Source organism: Gopherus flavomarginatus, chromosome 14 (genome assembly GCF_025201925.1).
Source record: "Gopherus flavomarginatus isolate rGopFla2 chromosome 14, rGopFla2.mat.asm, whole genome shotgun sequence".
Classification (NCBI taxonomy): Eukaryota; Metazoa; Chordata; order Testudines; family Testudinidae; genus Gopherus; species Gopherus flavomarginatus.
Genome location: NC_066630.1, coordinates 20,609,382 through 20,628,536, shown reverse-complemented (window position 1 = coordinate 20,628,536; position 19,155 = coordinate 20,609,382). Strand labels below are relative to the sequence as shown.

Genomic DNA, 19,155 nt, shown 5'->3' with positions numbered 1-19,155 from the left:
CACCGCCAAATTGCCACCAAGGGCGACAAAACGCCGCCCTCCCAAAATCCTGGTGCCCTAGGCGACTGCCTAGGTTGCCTAAATGGAAGCGCCGGCCTTGCTTACACCAGCTTTACAATTCATCCTCTGAATTTGAGCTATAAAGTTCAAAAAGGATCCAAAGTAGTAGTGAAAAAGAGCTTTCTTCCTGATTGAAACAGCTATTTCCCACTAAGTAGCATGTAGAACTTGTACAGTTGCTGTCAATGAAAACCCAAAGAGAATTCTCCTTGATTCCAAACATATACTCATTTCTAAGACAGAACTCCCATTAAAGTCAGTGAGAGTTTTGCTCAAAAGAATGCAGATTAAAGTCCCTTGTGAAGCTCTGAATCCAACTGGCTCTTGGCTTGGTAAAACTGTTGCTGTTTACTTGCTCCATGGAGAATTATTCCCGATTGTTTTATTTCCCTGCCTCTGGCAAAGAAAGCCTTCTTCCATGGATTTCACTATCTAATTCAAATACAAATATGCTGAACATAGCTGAGCTCACCTGAATAAATATCCATAACAGGCATAGACTTTGCGTGCCCCAAGGATGATCTTTATGATGTTCACAGAAAATTATATTACATAATTAATCAAAACATAGAAGTAATAAAGACCTTTTAATTGAAAAAATGTTAAAGACTACATTTTCTGTAGGAGCAAAATTCTGCTCTCAGTTCTATCAAATGCAATTTCATGTGACTGCACTGGCAGCTACACCTATGTAACTGGGAGCAAATTGGATCCACTCTATGGTCTGATCCCTGGACCCAGTAAAACTATTTTGCACCATAAAGCCCCCTTAAAACTGGCACACACAGATAACTGGGGCTTCCTCTGTCCTAGCTGGGTATTCCCCTAGTGCAGAGCTGTCATTGCTGCCTCTGCACCTCTTCCTGCCCCCAGGCATAGCATGCTCTGGCCACGTTTCCTCCCCAGCAGAAAATCTTAGTCTAAATCAGAATCACTTGAATACACTGGGACTACCCTCCTGGGTGCCAAACCATCCCCCAGCTGCCCTTGTGGTAGGGGGCGAAAAAGGTGAGTACACCCAGTTTATTTAATTAGTCTTTATTTAGACTGTAACATCTGGATAGGGACCTTGTTTAATTTGTATTGTAGAGCACCAAGAACAAATTTGGGCAGTGTACAAACAATAAATGGTGGTGGTTGTTATTATCATCATCACTAGCTGGGCCATAGAACAGTGGGCATGGGTAGTGGGTGAACCTCAATATTCCCCCAGCCCTGCCCCTTCTGCCCGAGGCCCTGCCCCAGCGCAACCAGAGGAGCCCCGGCTCACCCCTTCCAGCCGCCCCATGCCAGCCTGCCCTAACCCAGCCAGCCCAAGCCGCCTTTGGCTGAGACCCTGACAGCTTTAGGGAAGAAAGGGAGCAAGGGTGGGGCCTCGGGCCAGAACATGGGTGGGGTCACTGCCTGGGTTAGGGAGGCTTAGAACCCCCAGCCTTCAATACCCACCGCCCATGACAGTGGGCCTGATTTCACTTGCACAGAAATATAAATCAACAGTCAATCCATTGAAGTCTCTGGGAAAGATCTTCTGAAGGACATAACTGATCTCAAATCCTTGATAATTCTTGGTGTGCTAAATTCTTGGTTCTTGATCAGATTAGTGCAAATAAAGCATAAAAATATGTTTAGAATTTGCACACAATGCTGCGCACCTTCAACCATACAGCAGTGTTACATGTTAAATATTGATTCTAAAATCTGTATCTTCGAAACTTACCTTAAGAGGGATTGTAAAGTCCCCTTCTTTAGTCTCCTTCAGGCCAAGTGGTATCAGGGGAATGCTAAAAGTCTCTCTGTGGCAAAAGAAAAGACAAACAGAAATTTAACTCCTTATTTTCTATTGTTCTGTTGGCAAAATTACCTGTGTTGTTCCATGTGACCATAGAGAGAAGGAGCTGTGTCTCTTGATGACAGCATATGTAACATGCACCTTTTTATTTGCACTAGGAGGCTTTCAGCATTTCAGATTTGTGTAACGCTCCCTTTACACAAACTGTTCTGTCCTACACAAGTTATTTTCCGTATTTAAAAAAAATAATTTTTATTATAAAACCCAAACATGAATGCTCCTATTTCAGGAATGACAGAAGTGAAGTAAACAGCTGCAGTGTTAGGCCATGTCTACATCTAAAATTTTGCAGCGCTGGTTGTTAAAGCTGTATTAGTACAGCTGTATAGGGCCAGCGCTGCAGAGTGGCCACACTTACAGCAACCAGCGCTGCAAGTGGTGTTAGATGTGGCCACACTGCAGCGCTGTTGGGCGGCTTCAAGGGAGGTTCGGGGAACGCGAGAGCAAACCGCGGCGAAGCTGGTCTCCTTTCCCGGTTTGCTCTCTCGTTCCCCAAACCCCCGAACAAGCAGGTCTCCTTCCCTGCGGTTTGCTGGGTGGTTCGGGGAACGCGAGAGCAAACCGGGAAAGGAGACCAGCTTCGCCGCGGTTTGCTCTCGCGTTCCCCGAACCCCGAGCAAGCAGGTCTCCTTCCCTGAGGTTTGCTGGGTGGTTCCGGGAACGCGAGAGCAAACCGGGAAAGGAGACCAGCTTCGCCGCGGTTTGCTCTCGCGTTCCCCGAACCACCCAGCAAACCGCAGGGAAGGAGACCTGCTTGTTCGGGGAACGAGAGAGCAAACCGGGAAAGGAGACCAGCTTCGCCGCGGTTTGCTCTCGCGTTCCCCGAACAAGCAGGTCTCCTTCCCTGCGGTTTGCAGGGTGGTTCCGGGAAACGCGAGAGCAAACCGCGGCGAAGCTGGTCTCCTTTCCCGGTTTGCTCTCGCGTTCCCGGAACCACCCAGCAAACCTCAGGGACGGAGACCTGCTTGCTCGGGGTTCGGGGAACACGAGAGCAAACCGCGGCGAAGCTGGTCTCCTTTCCCGGTTTGCTCTCGCGTTCCCGGAACCACCCAGCAAACCGCAGGGAAGGAGACCTGCTTGCTCGGGGTTCGGGGAAAGCGAGAGCAAACCGGGGAAGGAGACCAGCTTGATTACCAGAGGCTTCCTCAGGTATGCTGGGATACCTGCTTATTCCACGGAGGTCAAGAAAAGCGCTGGTAAGTGTCTATATTTGATTACCAGCGCTGGATCACCAGCGCTGGATCCTCTACACCCGAGACAAAACGGGAGTACGGCCAGCGCTGCAACTTTCTGATGTAGACAAGCCCTTAGAGATTTTATCAGGAGACTCCAATAACTTTTTTTGTGGACAGGGGGAGCTCTTGATTCCCCAAGAGTTTATTCTGCCTTCAAGTCTCAATTACAATTATAGTGTACAATTACTCCTTCTAGCCACCAGGGGCCTCTGTGATGTGAGTAAGGAGTGAAGGAAAATTGTCTGGTCTCTTCTTCCTTTTTCTATCTCCCCTGCTTGCCCAGCCAGAATGAGACACTGGGGGAGGAGGAGGCAGACGCCAGCTGCATTTGGCAATGTGGTGAGCGGGATGCTTGGGAATAGGCATAGGGATGGAAGCTCAAAGGGAAAGAGTCTGAAGAGCATGAGAGTTGCCCTTGAGCTGTTGTTCCCCCAGAGGAAGAGGGGGCCAAGGAAACAGAAAGTGAGGACTGACAGATCACTTGTCTGTATCAGTTTGGATCAAACTTTCCACATCTGGATAAACCACATGTGCAGAAACCAGCTGCTGCAGGGAGACATACACAGGTAAGGGCTATGATAATTCCATATGCTTCAATATTCTAGTATTCCATCAATGTTTGATATATATAAATTGTCTCTAGCACATTGGAAAGTAAGGCCTGAGCTCACTGATTTTGATATAAGTGGAGCCTGATAGTAAAAAGTTTGAGAACCACTGCATCATGTGTATTTAACTTTTAGAAAATGTTAGGGTGGGGGAAGAATTCAACCCTGGGAAGGCTCTCCAGGGAGAGTGAGGAGGTAAAAGATGGCAATGTTAAAAAAAACAAAAACAAAAAACCCTTGATCCTCAAGGAAAATAAAACTCTTGATCAACTCTTGATCACATTAGAAGAGTAATCTTATTGTTTGCTAGTGGGACTACTCATATGAATAAGGAGATCATGAGCATTTGGTCCCAACTGTGAAATCTGACTGTACCACTCTTTTCCTAAGCAAAATGTCCCATTTCAAGCAGAGATGTCAGGATTTCTTCCAGCTATTATTTACAATGTGTTGAGTGGGAAAGATGGAATAGTGTCTGTTTAAAAAAAAAAGAGTGTCCTTGGCAGCTGGATATGTTTATCTGATATTTTCTTTTTCCAGCAGACACTTAACTGACTTTCTAATAATTGTTCATAGTGACCTATTTTCACTATGAAATACTGTGGGAGTGATTCACTCACAGGTTGCTGCCAGCAGAACCTGGGATGCATGTCCCTGGTGCTGAAAAGTCTGCCAGGGGAGCAGCAGTGCAATCTACTCACAACTCCAGCTTAGCATAAGAAGGTCCCTATAGCTGGCTGGCACAATCCAGAAAGTAGGCAGAGCCAGTTGAGGAGGAGAAGAGCCAGGGCCCCAAGGAGCAGTGCTTATTCAGCTCACCTACCGGGCATCTGTTATTTCAATGCTTTTACAGCAGTTAGTTACCTTTGAAAAATAATCTGATAAAAGCCAAGGTACTAAAAATACTACACATTGATTTAATATGTTCTTTCATGATCCATCTTCATTAAGCAGCCAAGCTTGTGTACAATTTCCATGGACACCAGTGTTTCTGCCAATTCTAAGATGAATGTAAAGACATTCAGTATCTACTTTTAGCTACTGAAGTGCCAAACCCAGAGATTAAGTAATAGACTTCTCTAGTCTTATATACTGGGTGTGTAACACTCAGTTTTGAAAAACATCCTTTGACCACGCCATAAGGATTGGCCCACAGGCACACTAGCAGTATTTTTATGGCTACAGGGGTATTGTCATGTACATGCTCAGGGAAAACTCTCCTCCCACCTCCTGAATAAGTGTATAATATTCAATAGGAAGACAAAAGAAACAAGTGGTATTTGCATTTTCAGGAGTCCTGTCTCCACCTCAGACACTTTCTGGGCCAAATTTTGCCCTCAGCTTTTACTGTGAGGGTTGCACAGGTATGATTGCTGGGAGAATATGGCCCTCTGTTTAGAAGCAGATCTGCTTGACAGGTTTACCTGTCTTCTCTCACTTTCTGGTGTCTAAAAAAGTGTCAAAAAGTGCCCAAAGTTGTATCCATTCTTCAAGGATGGTCTTACCAGAGTTGTATAAAGACACATTATTATATCCTTTGATCAACAGGAGATCCCTGTCAACTGGCAAACATATGGTTCACATCATGCCTAAAACAGGAGAGAAGGGCATATAGCCCTCCTAAGAAGTACAGCTCTCTGAGAGCTCTGCTCTCTCTCTCTGTAGCAGTCACAGCGGGGAGACGGGTTGTCACTGAGGTAGTAATATGCCTATACCCCCCGTTTCCCCTATATGGCTTCCCTCTTCTTAGCACTATTTGGGACTTTCCCCTTTTCTCTGCACTACGTAAATGGAGGGGAGTATACAGTCTATAGATATGGAGAAAGAGTGCCACTCTTTGACACAGAAAATATTGATGTGTCCTTTATGCAGACTTGGTTAAACTATACATAACATAATACCTGCAGTTTTGGGTTCTTTATTATATAAACAACATTGGAAATGTAGGAAATAGTTCAAAGGAGGTCAACTAAAATGACAGTCACAAGGGCCACAGTTCCAACACTCTCCAGCCACAAGATCTTCACCAAAACCTGGGTCTTCACCTAAGTTCCCTGTAAGCTGTGCGGCCAGAAGCGGGGACCTGCTGCGGCCAGGGGAGGGGCACCCCCCGCAACCCCCAGCCTGCCACGGGAGGGGCGCCCCTCCTCCAGCCCCAATTTAGCCTGCAGCCCGGACCTGTCATGGCCAGGGCAGCATGGCTGGATCAGGCCCGGCCTGAGGTGCAGCCTGGGCAACAAGGCCCGGCCCCAGCCACAGCCAGGGAAGCACAGCCCAGACCAGCCTTGGAGTGGCCCGGACCAGCCCGGACCCAGGTGTGGCCAGGGCAGACCAGCCCCGGAGCAGCCCAGACCCAGCCTACCCTGCAGCCCCAGCTCCAGAGCTCCAGTGGCAGGGAGAGGCGCTTTTCCACCCCAGCCTAGATGCTGCTGCAGGGAGAGAGTGCTAGGGGGAGCCTTCTCTCCCCACCGTAGCCCCGGAGTAGCCTCCTGCACCCCAAACCCTTCATCTCCGGCCCCACCCCAGAGCTCATGCCCCCAGCCGGAACCTACACACCCCTGCACCCTACCCCTCTGCCCCAGCCATGAGCTCCTCATCCCCGACCCCATCCCAGAGCCTGCATCCCCAGCCAGAGCCCTCACACCCCTGCACCTCAACTCTCTGCCCCAGCCCTGAGCCTCCTCCCCTACTCCGAACCCCTTATCCCCACCCCCACCACAGGAATTTTGTTATATGCACCAATATGATGGTGATGTGTCACACAACAAAATTCATTCTGCACATGGGTGGGAAAAATTAGAGGTAACACTGGTCTTCACCATCAAAGAGCAGAATGTTTTAAATTATTTTCTCAAGGACTTGTAGGAAGGTTAGAGAGGTGGAGTATGTGCTTCTGGAGACTGTCACAAACCTGCTCCCTCTTCTGTCACTATCATCTTCCCTACTGCACTCCCTGTGCATGTTTGAGAGGTGGAAAAAATCTGAACAAAACATTTTCCCCTCAGAAAATGAGATTTGTGTGAAAATTTTCTATGGGAAACTTGATTTTGGCAGAATTTTCCTTTGGGAAAAACAAAATGTTTCATTTCACATCAGGACAATATTAATCTTTGTGTCCGCCTGAGTTGCTGCGGTGTCTAATGGGAGCTGCCCCCATTTTCCTCTATGGCAGGGTTTCTCAAACAGGGGTCGCTGCTTGTGTAGGGAAAGCCCCTGGTGGGCCGGCTGGTGTATTTACCTGCCCTGTCCGCAGGTCCGGCCGATCACGGCTCCCACTGGCCACGGATCACTGCTCTAGGCCAATGGGAGCTGCTGGAAGTGGCGTGGGCTGAGGGACTTACTGGCAACCCCTGTTTGAGAAAACCTGCTCTATGGGCCTTGCTCCCCTGCTCTGTACCTGGGGCTTAACCTCCGCAGCGCCTCATGCACCGTAGTGGCAGCTTAGCTACAAGGGAGAGACTGTGATGCATCATGTGAGATGTAGTCAGGCCTGGAGCATGGTCCATATTGGAGAATGGAGGCATGAGGGATCTTGAACTATAACTCCCATAAGGTACTGCGGCAGCTCAGGCAAGTGCACAAAGAGCGACTAATATACAGACTATGTGGTCAGGCTGTTGACTAACAAAGTATATTCTCCTTCTATCATGTTCTTTGTTCACTATTTTTTCATGTAATTACTGACCAGCATTCACACTCATCCAGCACCAGTTTTATTTCCAGTCGGTAAACAAAAGATGGGTTGATAATAGAATAGATTTTCACTTACTCTGTATTCTGATAAACTTCCACTGAGATATTAAGTCCTTCTAATTCCTCCTTTAAGATTTGTAGGTCTGAGTTTACAAAACTCAGTTCAAGAAGTGCCTGCTCTCGCACTTTGTTGTTGGTGGTTGCTCTGCAAAGAGAAAGAGATATGCACCTCTGTGACTTCCCAGAGAACAGGCTCTGTATTGTACACCAGCTTCGTTGAGCCCCCTTACTGGCATTCTCATCATTTTTAAGATTTTTTTTTCTTAAGAGATGATATGAGAACTCAAGTTTCAGAATTTACTTAGTTTGCTGCCAAGATAGAACTTGGAATAGGTTTCAGATACAAAACAGCATGCAGACACTTAACAGGTTTACTATGTGCTGATCTTTTTGGACTGATTTTAAGATTTAACTTTGAAGACAAAGTAACAGTGAAACAGAAGGGTTTACATCTTAATTATATTCTGATAATAAAAATCTGAGTTGATTACAGGGCTTTATACTAAAATGAGCTGTAAAGAAAAAAGTACATGTCTAACTTTGGTTAAACCCCCTCCCCCATGCCCTTACGATCACTGGACAATTCATTAATCATCTGGTATGATTACTGTTAGTATTATTTTCTTTAAAAACAAAAAACAGACACTTTTCTCCTCACAAGTAGAATTTCCCTTTAGTTCTGTTTTCCTGATGTGTCTGGATAATCATTTTCTTCCATTTGCAATTCATGTATAGGTGTAGCACCTTTTATACCCTTAGCATAATAGATCTGTCTTGAAATGTAGCCCCTAAAGCTTTTCTGCATGTTTCTACTTGGAGTATTTCTGGGTGTCGCTATATTAACACCTGCTTCTAGCATGAATAATCATATAAGCAACCCAATACTGTGTGGTACCTAGAAATCTCATGTTATTTATCATAAATGCTGTTTTAAGATAAACAATTGGCTGGCAACACAAAAATCCATTAAAAAGTTAAGATTGAACAATCGCTTATTTGCTTATGGATTGATTCTCTGAACTTTGGTCCATATAACCAAATAGTCAACAGCCCTATAGAATTATTAGTTAACAAGATCAGTATTTGCTATATAAACATTCCAACTTAGATTAGGACACACCTGCTAACCCATAATTCTCTGTGGAAGTATAAGTCTCATTATTTTACTTGTGTTTCAGCCAGTAATAAAGGAACCAGCATTTCCAGTTTTTCTCAAACTACGTTAAGAGAGGCTCTCTGTGGACAAAAGACTGGCTTGCTGCTTCTGGAGTCTGCTGAAATGCAAATAAAATCTCAATCTTTGATTTCGTTTCTTTTCACTTGAGGAGTACTTTGAGTTAGTCCAACTATGTGAACTATCACCCAGCGGCATACCTAGAAATGAGTCTGAAACACAGTTTGCCCTGGGAGCAGTTGTTTACCTCACAGCACCTACAAAGGACATACATTTAAATAGTCTAACTGAATATGTTCTGATACAATTTGATTTTAGAGATGTACTTGGACTTTAATTACATGGCACACACACACCAGAATTAGGTCCGATCCTACACTCCTTACTTAGCCAGAGCTCCTACTGAAGTCAGCAGCAGTTGCATTTTCAAAAAGTAGACAATGATTTTGGGTGCCTCTTTTTGGCATCCCATGTCTTCTGAAAATTAGCCCCAAGTTGGGCACCCAGAAATTAACACAACCAAATTCAGTGGCTGTTTTTAAAAACATTGGCCTAAGAGTTCTGCTTGGGTAAGGAATGCAGGCCCAGGTCCTTTTTGAGTAAGGTTTCAATTACTCATGTTAATAAATATGAGAGATGTTACTTTGAAATCAGCATTAACAACAATTTAACACATCTTAATTTAGAAAAGAAATGTGGCAAATTTGTAACTTTTATTTAAATGACTCTTCAAATTATAAGGCTGGTTATTAAGCAATAGAATTAAGAGAAATTAAGCAATCCGATTCCATGGTGAAGAAGAGGGTGGTATAAGAAAGTGGATGAAAACTCATACCCTAACTTCCCTCTAAGCTCTGTGGCCATGTAGCAGCCTATTAAGTGCTGTGCCTGCGGTGAGCAGAGATGCCTCTCCCCCAGCCTGGCCCGGCCCTGCTGCAGCCTGGCCCGGCCCTGCTGCAGCCTGGCCCGGCCCTGCTGCAGCCTGGCCCGGCCCTGCTGCAGCCTGGCCCGGCCCTGCTGCAGCCGGGGGAGAGGCGCCCTTTCCCCAGTCCCGGCCCAGACTGGCCGGAGCTGGGGAAGAAGCGCCTATCCCATGGCCCCGGCCTCGGAGCTGCTGTGGTGGGAGAGGCGCTTCTCCCCCCCCCCCAGGCCAGGTGCTTCTGCGGCGAGAGAGAGCTGGGGGAAGTTCTCTCTCCCCGCCATAGCACCAGGGCAGCCTGTACCCTAAACCCCTCATCCTTGGCCCCACCCCAAATCCCTCACCCCCCTGTACTCCAATCCTCTGCCCCAGCCCTGAACCTCTCATCCTCAGCCCAAAACCAGAGTCTGCACCCCCAGCCGGAGCCCTCATCCCCCCACACACCCTAACCCTCTGCCTCAGCCCTGAGCCTCTCATCCCTAGCCCCACCCCAGAGTCTGCACCCCCAGCCAGAGCCCTCACACCACCCCCCCCCCGCACCCTAATCCCTTGCCCCAGCTCTGAGCCCTCTCCCACACTCCAAACCCCTCGGCCCCACCCCCGCTACATGAATTTTGTTATGTGCACCAATAACATAACCTTCTTATTGGTGCACATAACAAAATTCATTCTGCACGTGCGTGGAAAAAATTAGAGGGAACCCTGCTCAGACCCACCAGAGTATTTGAAAGGTGTGTTTCCCCTCATTTTACAATCACTTTTCCTCATTGTTGTTTTTTAGTAACTCTTGTTTGCAGTGTTGTTGTAGCCATATTGGTCCAAGGATATTAGAGAGATAAGGTGGGTGAGGTAATATCTTTTATTGAACTTCTATATCTTTTTATTGGACTTCTATATCTTTTATTGGACTTCTGTTGCTGAAAGAGGCACGTTTTCAAGCTACACAGAGCTCTTAACACTTGTAAGCTTAAAACTTAAAAATCACTTGCTCCATTGTTTCACTGCCTGTGCTGTTAATTTGTTGCTGTGAGACTGCATTAGGAGTGAGGCTGGACTTCTAGCACTGTGTTTCTCTTATCATTTGGCTTTGGAAGAAAGAGATTCGAAGATTTACATGGCGTTTCAAAACCTGTACCAAAAAAAAGCAGGTGAAATGGTGGGCCAGCCTGTCAGTATTGACTGTGTCCCCTTTAGATTTGAATTTTCACCAAGGATTCTTTATAGATAAAATGTCCATTTTATATCTTTTTCTGGAAATTCAGCAGGAAAGTAAACAGGAAACTATATTTTAATTATTCTGCCGAATGTCTCTATCAGGGTAACTGATCCCAGATTCTTTCCTTTAATAAAACTCTTTTCAAATACATTTAGAAACTGTCACTTCTGTGGGCAGCAGAAAATAGCCAGCACGGCTGCCACCCCATGGGTGCATCACAGGCCTCCTGAGCTCCATAGTGAATGCAGGTTTTTCCTGTTGTAAGGGGGAATAATGTCTTTTCTGGGATCCACAGTCATCCTCTTCTCAGAGGAAGAAACGGCCACCATTCCACCTGATCAACATAGTGAGTCCCCTGAAGCCCTAATTTGAGACAGATTTACTCCTGGCTCATTGAGTGTCAGCCACCCGCTGGGTTGTTTTAAAGGAGATGCAACCCAAAGTGAATAGGGGGGTTAGCCAAGGAGATGTAGAGAGGTGCCAGGAAGCCAAAAGGTTAATATTTCCCTCCATCTAAGAACAAACATTTGTGATATTCCCTTATACACCATGAAGTGACTGCATTTCAATGAAGGTATTTGTACGTACACATAACACAGACCCTGATTTTCTGTGGGCGGGATTGAACCCGGGACCTCTGGAGCTAAATGCATGAGCCTCTACTGCAGTGGTTCCCAGACTTGTTCTGCCGCTTGTGCACGGAAAGCCCCTTGATGGGCCGAGCTGGTTTGTGTACCTGCTGCATCTGCAGGTTCTGCTGATCGCGGCTCCCAATGGCTGCGGTTCGCTGCTCCAGGCCAAAGAGAGCTGCGGGCCGAGGGACGTACTGGCCGCTGCTTCCAGTAGCAATCATTGGCCTGGAGCAGCGAACCACAGCCACTGGGAGCCGCAATCAGCTGAACCTGCAGACACAGCAGGTACACAAATCAGCCCAGCCCACCAGGGGCTTTCCCTGCACAAGCAGCAGAACAAGTTTGGGAACCACTGCTCTACTGCATGAGCTAAAAGTCATATGGCTCTTAGCTGAGGCTGTAGCAGACTCATTAATCTCTAAGTGGTCTCAGTGCCATTAGAGGGGACAGAACACCACACTCAGGAGCTGTGCAGGTTACATAAACATGTGACATGTAAAGTCAGAGAGCCCCATTCTGAAACTCAGTGCCCTTACCTCAGTGGCCTATAGAACAGCTCTTTGGTGAGCATGAAACAGAGAGATCTACAAATTTTAAGCAAAATAAATAGCCAAAAAATATCTCTATGGCAAGATGAGCACCAAAATAAAAGTCAGTCACTGAGAGGCAAAAAATCCCCAACTAGTGTAAATTGTCTAGCTCCATGAAAGTCATAGGAGTTAGGATGATTTACATCAGCTAAGAATATGCCCCTGAGTGTCTGTCACTTCCAACATCTCAGGGGTAAGGCAGGTGTGCAGGCAAGTGGGAATCTAGTCAAAAAAGTCATGCTTCAGAAAAGTGTTTGGTTTTTTTTTTCAGAGAGACTGGTTATCTGTTTATTATAAAATAAAAAACAGGAAATTATCTACATGATGGAAAAAGATTTCAGCACTTTAGTGGAATGGACAACTTCATGATACTGCAGCCATTTGAGAAATTTAGTCCACATACTTTCCAAGAATGTCACCATCTCTAAATAAGTAATACTCCTTGTCTTCCAGTACTACTTTAGTACGCCATATTCTGGTAGCAGAGTCTTCTCACCAACTTTAACACTAACTGGCTGAATCTCTCCACTCTTTCCTTTGGATCCCGATCCAACTGCCACTACTTTGCTTGTAGCACTCTTCCTTGAGATTTATCTGGAAGCATGATGCCTCCTTTGGTTACAGTCTCAGCCGCACATCTTTCAACCAGAAACGGTCAAACGGGAAGAAACTTCCTAAGTGTTTTCCCTGCCATGGCGCGCCGAGTCCCTCCACTCACCGCCCTGTGACTTACATGAGTAATTTTCTCTGAAGAAATCACATTGACTGAATTCTTGCTCTTGTACACTGAAAACTCTCCACAAACCCACAGATTCTCCAGTCATGGCAGATTAAAGACATCATATGAAGCAGTTTTAAATACCAAGCGGAAATCCACATCCACAAATAACAGGAGGGAGAGCTGTTGGGGGGAAATTAGCAACTAAGTGGTAAGGGTTAGATCAGGGGTTCTTAAACTTTTGTACTGGTGACACCTTTCACACAGCAAGCCTCTGAATGCGATCCCCCTTAGATTAAAAACACTTTTTTATATATTTAACACCATTATAAATGCTGGAGGCAAAGCAGGGTTTGGGGTGGAGGGTGACAGCTCGCGACCCCCCATGTAATAACCTCGCAACCCCCTGAGGGGTCCCGACCCCCAGTTTGAGAGCCCCTGGATTAGATGGTCCTTATTGTGGGACAATATAAGGCTTATACTGCAAGGCAGATATAGGTAGGGGCCTACATAAATGGTTTGTTTGTTTTTTCGTTTTTTAATATATAAAAAAGCCTTCCAACAGCAGGCAAATGAAAGAGAAATCCCCTCCCCACCACAGACCAGCTATGGGGTTTCCCCATAAACACTGCAAGGTCAGATTTTTAAGATAAATAACTCAGAGAACTAAAGAATACCAAAGTGGAAAGACAGAATCTCAAAAAGCAAGTGCACAAAAGGAAGGAAGTTCATGCTTTACAGATGTGAAGTTGGGAGATTGTTTTAGTTCTGTGGCAACCTGACACTTCACTCTAGATAGCACGCAGGGTTTCACACAAACCAGGGGAAGCCCAGAGATCATTTTATGCCATCAAGATAGGAAGCGTTTTTTCCTTTCAGAATCAGAAACTGGCATTACAGACAACTGAGCCTGTATAGCAGGCACCTGCAAAAACTCCAGGAGTGGATTAAGTCTGTAATGGGGTACAATTTTTAAAGGCTCCTATTGATTTTCCTAAGTCCAATTTTCAAAAGTCACTTAGGCTCTTAGGAGTCTAAGGCCTGGTCTACACTAGGAAATTAGGTTGGTATAACTATGTTACTCAGGGGTGTGAAAAATCCACTCCTCTGAGTGACACAGTTAAACCAACCTAACCTCCAGTATAGACAGCACTAGCTCAGAGGGAGAATTCTCCTGTTAGCTTAGCTACTGCCTCTTGGGAGGTGGAGTACCTACATCAATGGGAGAACCCCTCCCGACGGCATAGATAGCATCTTCACTCAAGTGTTGCAGCAGTGCACCTGTACCGCTGGAGTGGTTTATATGTAGACAAGCCCTTAGTCTCATTGAAAGTCAATGGGACTTAAGCTCCTAAATATCTAAGTGACTTCTGAAAACAGGACTTAGGCAAGTCATTCAGGCACTTTTGAAAATTTTACCATGGGGCCCAGGTCCAGGAACATTTTTTCTTCAACCTTCAAAAAAAATCTGGCCCACTGCGTCATCTAGCCTGCTGACCAAGTCAGTCACATGCCTCTCAGATGCAGTCTATTCCATCCTCTTCTTTCAGGTCATGTCATAATGAAGCCTAAGGAATTAAAAGGGGCACAATGGACATAGGTCCTGCATGAGCAACAGCTAGCAGCAATCAGCCATATGCCACGCTGCCTGCTGCTCACTAACTCACTATTCTGCTGGTGAGACCCTCTGCCAGTGGGCCACAGATCTGAAGGATCTTGGGAAGATCTGTTTTGAGGGAATCACACTCTTAAAGACAATTAATATTCAGAAAAATGTTCATTTATTTCCTTTACAAGCAGGCATCATGCTAACAACCACTATCTAATGAAAGACTCCAGGAAAAACTGAATTAGGATAATTTCAACAGTCTTCAAACAGAGTCATTTAAGAACTTGAGTCTAGTGCAATGCCCTTTTTCTGCAATACAGTGGCTTTCAAAATGCACTTTGAAAACATAAAAACAAAATACAGTAACTCCTCACTTAAAGTCTTCCCAGTTAACATTGTTTCATTGCTGATAAATTAGGGAACATGCTCGTTTAAAGTTGTGCAATACTCCCTTATAATATCTTTTGGCAGCCATCTGCTTTGTCCACTGCTTGCAGAGAGAGCAGCCCATTGGAGCTAGCTGGTGGGGGCTTGGAACCAGGATGGACCGGCAGCCCCCATCAGCTCCCTGCTTCTCTAAGTTCCCTGTGCGGCAACCACCATAGCCGGCAGTTCAGCTGTCCCTCCCCACACTGCCATGTGCTATTCCTGCCCTCTGCCTTGAAGCTGCTCCCGGGAGCCTTCTGCTTGCTGTCCGGGGGGCGGGAAGAGGGGGACTAATGTCAGGGTGTCCCCCTCCCCCCTGCTCCTGCACCCCACTTACTCCATCTCCATGGGGAAAGGGGAGGGGAGGACACGACATGAAAGGGCTCAGGATGGAGGGAGCTTCCTGGAAGAAGCTGCTGTCTCAACTTTCTGATCTACTTAAAAAGGCAGCGTACTTAGAGTGTGGTCAGCCTACTTAAAGGGGCAATCTCTCTCTCTCACACAGGGTGTGTGTCTCTGTCTGCCATGCTGTCTCCCCTCCCTCTATTCGTGCTGCCTTGTAGAGTGTGAGGCTACATTAACAACAGTGGGTTAACCCTGGAGGGCTCAGCCAAAAGCTAGTTCATCATTTAGCAGTAAGGCATTCCCTGGGAAATATCTCACCCTCTTCCACCCTCTGACTTCACCACCTCAACCAAGCTTCACAATCATCATCGCTGTGTACAGTATTAAATTGTTTGTTTAAAACTTATAGTGTGTGTGTGTGTGTGTGTGTGTGTGTATGTATATATATATATATATATATATATATATATATATATATATATATATATATATATACAGTCTTCTGTCTAGTGCAAAAAATTCCCCTGGAACCTAACCCTATTTACATTAATTCTTATGGGGAAATTGGATTTGCTTAACATCATTTCACTTAAAGTCACATTTTTCAGGAACATAACTACAACGTTAAGCGAGGAGTTACTGTATAACAGTTAATGACTTTATAGAGATGGGGCATTACATAAGGCTGTTAGCAGAACATCCAGCTGAGTTTATTCAGCAAATTAAGGGAGCAGCGAGGCAGCTATCTGAGAACTGAAGGACACCCCTGCTGAAAGAACAAAAAACATTTTGTTGCTTTAGACCGGGGGTCGGCAACCTTTTGGAAGTGGTGTGCCGAGTCTTCATTTATTCACTCTAATTTAAGGTTTCGCGTGCCAGTAATACATTTAACAGTTTTTAGAAGGTCTCTTGCTATAAGTCTATAATATATAACTAAACTATTGTTGTATGTAAAGTAAATAGGTTTTTTAAATGTTTAAGATGCTTCATTTAAAATTAAATGAAAATTAAGAGTCCCCTGGACTGGTGGCCAGGACCCAGGCAGTGTGAGTGCCACCGAAAATCAGTCTGTGTGCCACCTTCAGCATGCATGCCACAGGTTGCCTACCCCTGCTTTAGACAGAAAAGAGTGATGGAAACATACCGTAAAAGATTTTCAGCACCAGTTCTCAACCTTACTGCTTTCAGGATCTGCTGGTTTAGGGCAGCTCTTTGATTTTGCAGTTTGCTTCGGCCAGTCTCAGCCAAAGGGTTACATCCCTAGAATAAAGGAAGCAAATTATTTTTAAGAAGCTTACAACAGGACCAAAAGAAAAAAGTGAATAGCATTGATTTCAAAGACATGGATATGAAAATCTTAACCGATAAAGCATGACACGTAAAGCCATTTGATTAAAGAGTGTTCTTTATTTTAAACCTAAGAAAATTTATTCCCAAATTTAAAAAAGAAAAAAAAAACCTCAGCTCAGGCTGACGATTTCTCAGTTACCCTGCAGTAAATTTACAGTTACTTCCTTGATGTCAATGGAGTTTGTGTGAATCTTGAGCAACTACACTGAGGTCCATAGAGTTACTCCAAAGTTACACAACAGTGTGCCTGAGAGAAGAGATGTTGTATTGTCATGATAAAAATCCTAATATGATGGTAAAAGGAATGAAAAGTCACAGATCCTGGCCAGGGTTTTTTAATTAAAATCAATTGTTTTTTAAAAGAACAAAAGTGATTTTTAAGGGTAACTGAAAAGGCCTGGGACTCTTCAGTTTAACTTCTTCCCTAGTCTCCTCTGTCTAGAGGTCTAAGCCCTAGTTTCAGGCAGAACACTGTGCACAGTCGTCTACCAAATACACATAGCAAGGATGGCCAGCTCTTGAAATCTACCTTGTAGAATTCCACGCTACTATCTTCTTTCCATACAAAATACCAAAAATGTGCACCATAAAACACTGGATTTTATAATTTGCTTCATATGTACATGTCTCCAGTACTAAGTGTGATGGTTTGTCATCATACTAACTTCTGTTCTTTTCATGGAAGTGATTTAATAGCATGAGCTGGCCGTATGATGTTTGTTTATGGAGATACTAGCTAGCTCAGCATCAAATGACATTTGAAAAATTGGCTACCATATGGAATGACAGGCCCAATTTTGTGAGAACTGAGTGCTTTCAACAGCTCACAAGATCTGGCCCTTATAAAAGTGTATAGAATAACTGCCTTCAATGTTATTTGTCCAGCCAGGAATATCTACAATTTTTGTATGTGCTCTGCATATGAGTATAAAGCAGACCCTAAGACAGCACAACTAGTATATGGTTAAGACTGAGCCATTCTGGTTTTTGTGGTCACTGATAAAATGAAACTGTTATGGATGGATAAGTACTTTTTTCTGAAGTTTACACGGCTTTTCTAAGGAGGCAGAAGTAAAGCTGTTTGAGTGCCTTGTTTGAGAAGTGCAACCTTATCTATGGATTTCTTGGGTTTCTAATTTTTTTCATATGTTCTTGAACGGTAATATGCACTCACACCACTGATACACGCATGCAATCTTAACTACTTGATTTTGAAACAAGTAGGGGCAACACTTAGCACAATGTAACCTAACCCAAGCATACCTATTTAATATTTCTTAGGTGTCTTGTCTTCACAACTTGTTCAGCATTTATTGGATCAAGGCCTATGTTATGATTTCATCTAGCCTATTATAATTAATTTAAAAGTCCTCATTGCAATATTTAATTTTGAAAAGTTTGCATTTTACACGGTATCTACTAAGTAGGTAAAGTAGCAGGAGAACATGTGTAACCATCTACAGCAGCACAAAGTTTGCCAGATTGCTTGAAAAACATGTCAAGTTACATTACTCTCTAGTTACTGATGAGCTTCAGCACTGAAGCCAATTATAGTGGAGGCCTGAAATTCAAAGTTTTGGTGCATAGTAAATGTCCTTCTTTGTCAAGTATAGTGGGGGATTTACTGGAGAAAGCAGCCATATGTAGCAGACTCGTGCATTAATTTAAGGACAGTAGAATAGTTATCTCAGGCATGAAGATGCTCAAATGTAAAATTCCAGTTCTAGAGAATTTTATACTGTTTTATATGCATACAGAGATATCTGTGGAGGGTTCTTATGCTCACAGACTTTAAGGTCAGAGGGACCATCATGATCATCTAGTGTGACATCCTGCACATTGCTGACTACAGAACCTCACCCATCCATTCCTAAACATAACATATACCCAACAGGATGGCATGGTATCCCTTTCAGTCCTATGATTCTATGTCTAAATGGTTCCCTGATCTCTTTGCTGCTGATCTACCCTTAGCCTGCTGTGCTGTCCCCTCTCCTCTTGTACTGCCTATATTCCATTTTGTATAATCCCTGCCTCTGCTATAGCTGCTCATTATCATAAAATAAATCAATTCGAATATAAACATTGTACTTACTTCTCAGTGTATAGTATATATAACAGTATAAGCAAGTCATTGTATGAAATTTTAGTTTTAATGACTTCACTAGTGCTTTTTATGTAGCCTGTTGTAAAAGTAGGCAAATATCTCAGAGTTGATGCACCCCTGGAAGACCTCTGCGAACCCCCAGAGGTACGCGTACCCGATTGAGAACTACTGCAGTAGCTCAAGTGTACTAACTTGAGCTAACTACTCTAGTGAATACAAGACTTAGGACTGGATGTGCTCCCTCTCTGTCTGTCTGTTCTGCACTTTTGTCTCCCTGATGGAGGGCTCTCTTGGGACCAGGGGTCTGTTTCTGGGGAAAGTTGCTGCAGGACCCCTTCTGTACAGAGTCCTGGGGTAGCTGACTATGCCCTGGTCTACACTAGGAAATTAAGTCAGTATAACTATGTTGCTCAGGGGTGTAAAAAATCCACACCCTTGAGCGATGCAATTAAACTGACCAAACCCCCAGTGTAGACAGCGCTAGGTTGACAGGAGAATTCTCCCCTCAATCTAGCTACAAGCTTTTGGGGAAGTGCCACTGCCAATGGGAGAACTCTTCCCATT

General features: G+C 44.6%; 1 protein-coding gene and 1 pseudogene across 1 annotated transcript in view; both read right to left on the bottom strand.

Annotated features, from left to right (window-relative positions):
* Positions 1-19,155, bottom strand: part of RHPN2 (rhophilin Rho GTPase binding protein 2) — a 49,027-nt gene that overhangs the window by 15,257 nt on the left and 14,615 nt on the right. The window contains exons 2-4 of the mRNA XM_050923079.1: positions 16,279-16,394; positions 7,522-7,650; positions 1,778-1,853 (exon numbers count right to left, since the gene is read on the bottom strand). Coding sequence (XP_050779036.1) covers positions 1,778-1,853; positions 7,522-7,650; positions 16,279-16,394 — 321 coding nt within the window. The remainder of the gene's footprint in view (positions 1-1,777; positions 1,854-7,521; positions 7,651-16,278; positions 16,395-19,155) is intronic.
* LOC127034368 (10 kDa heat shock protein, mitochondrial-like) lies at positions 12,320-12,745 on the bottom strand (annotated as a pseudogene).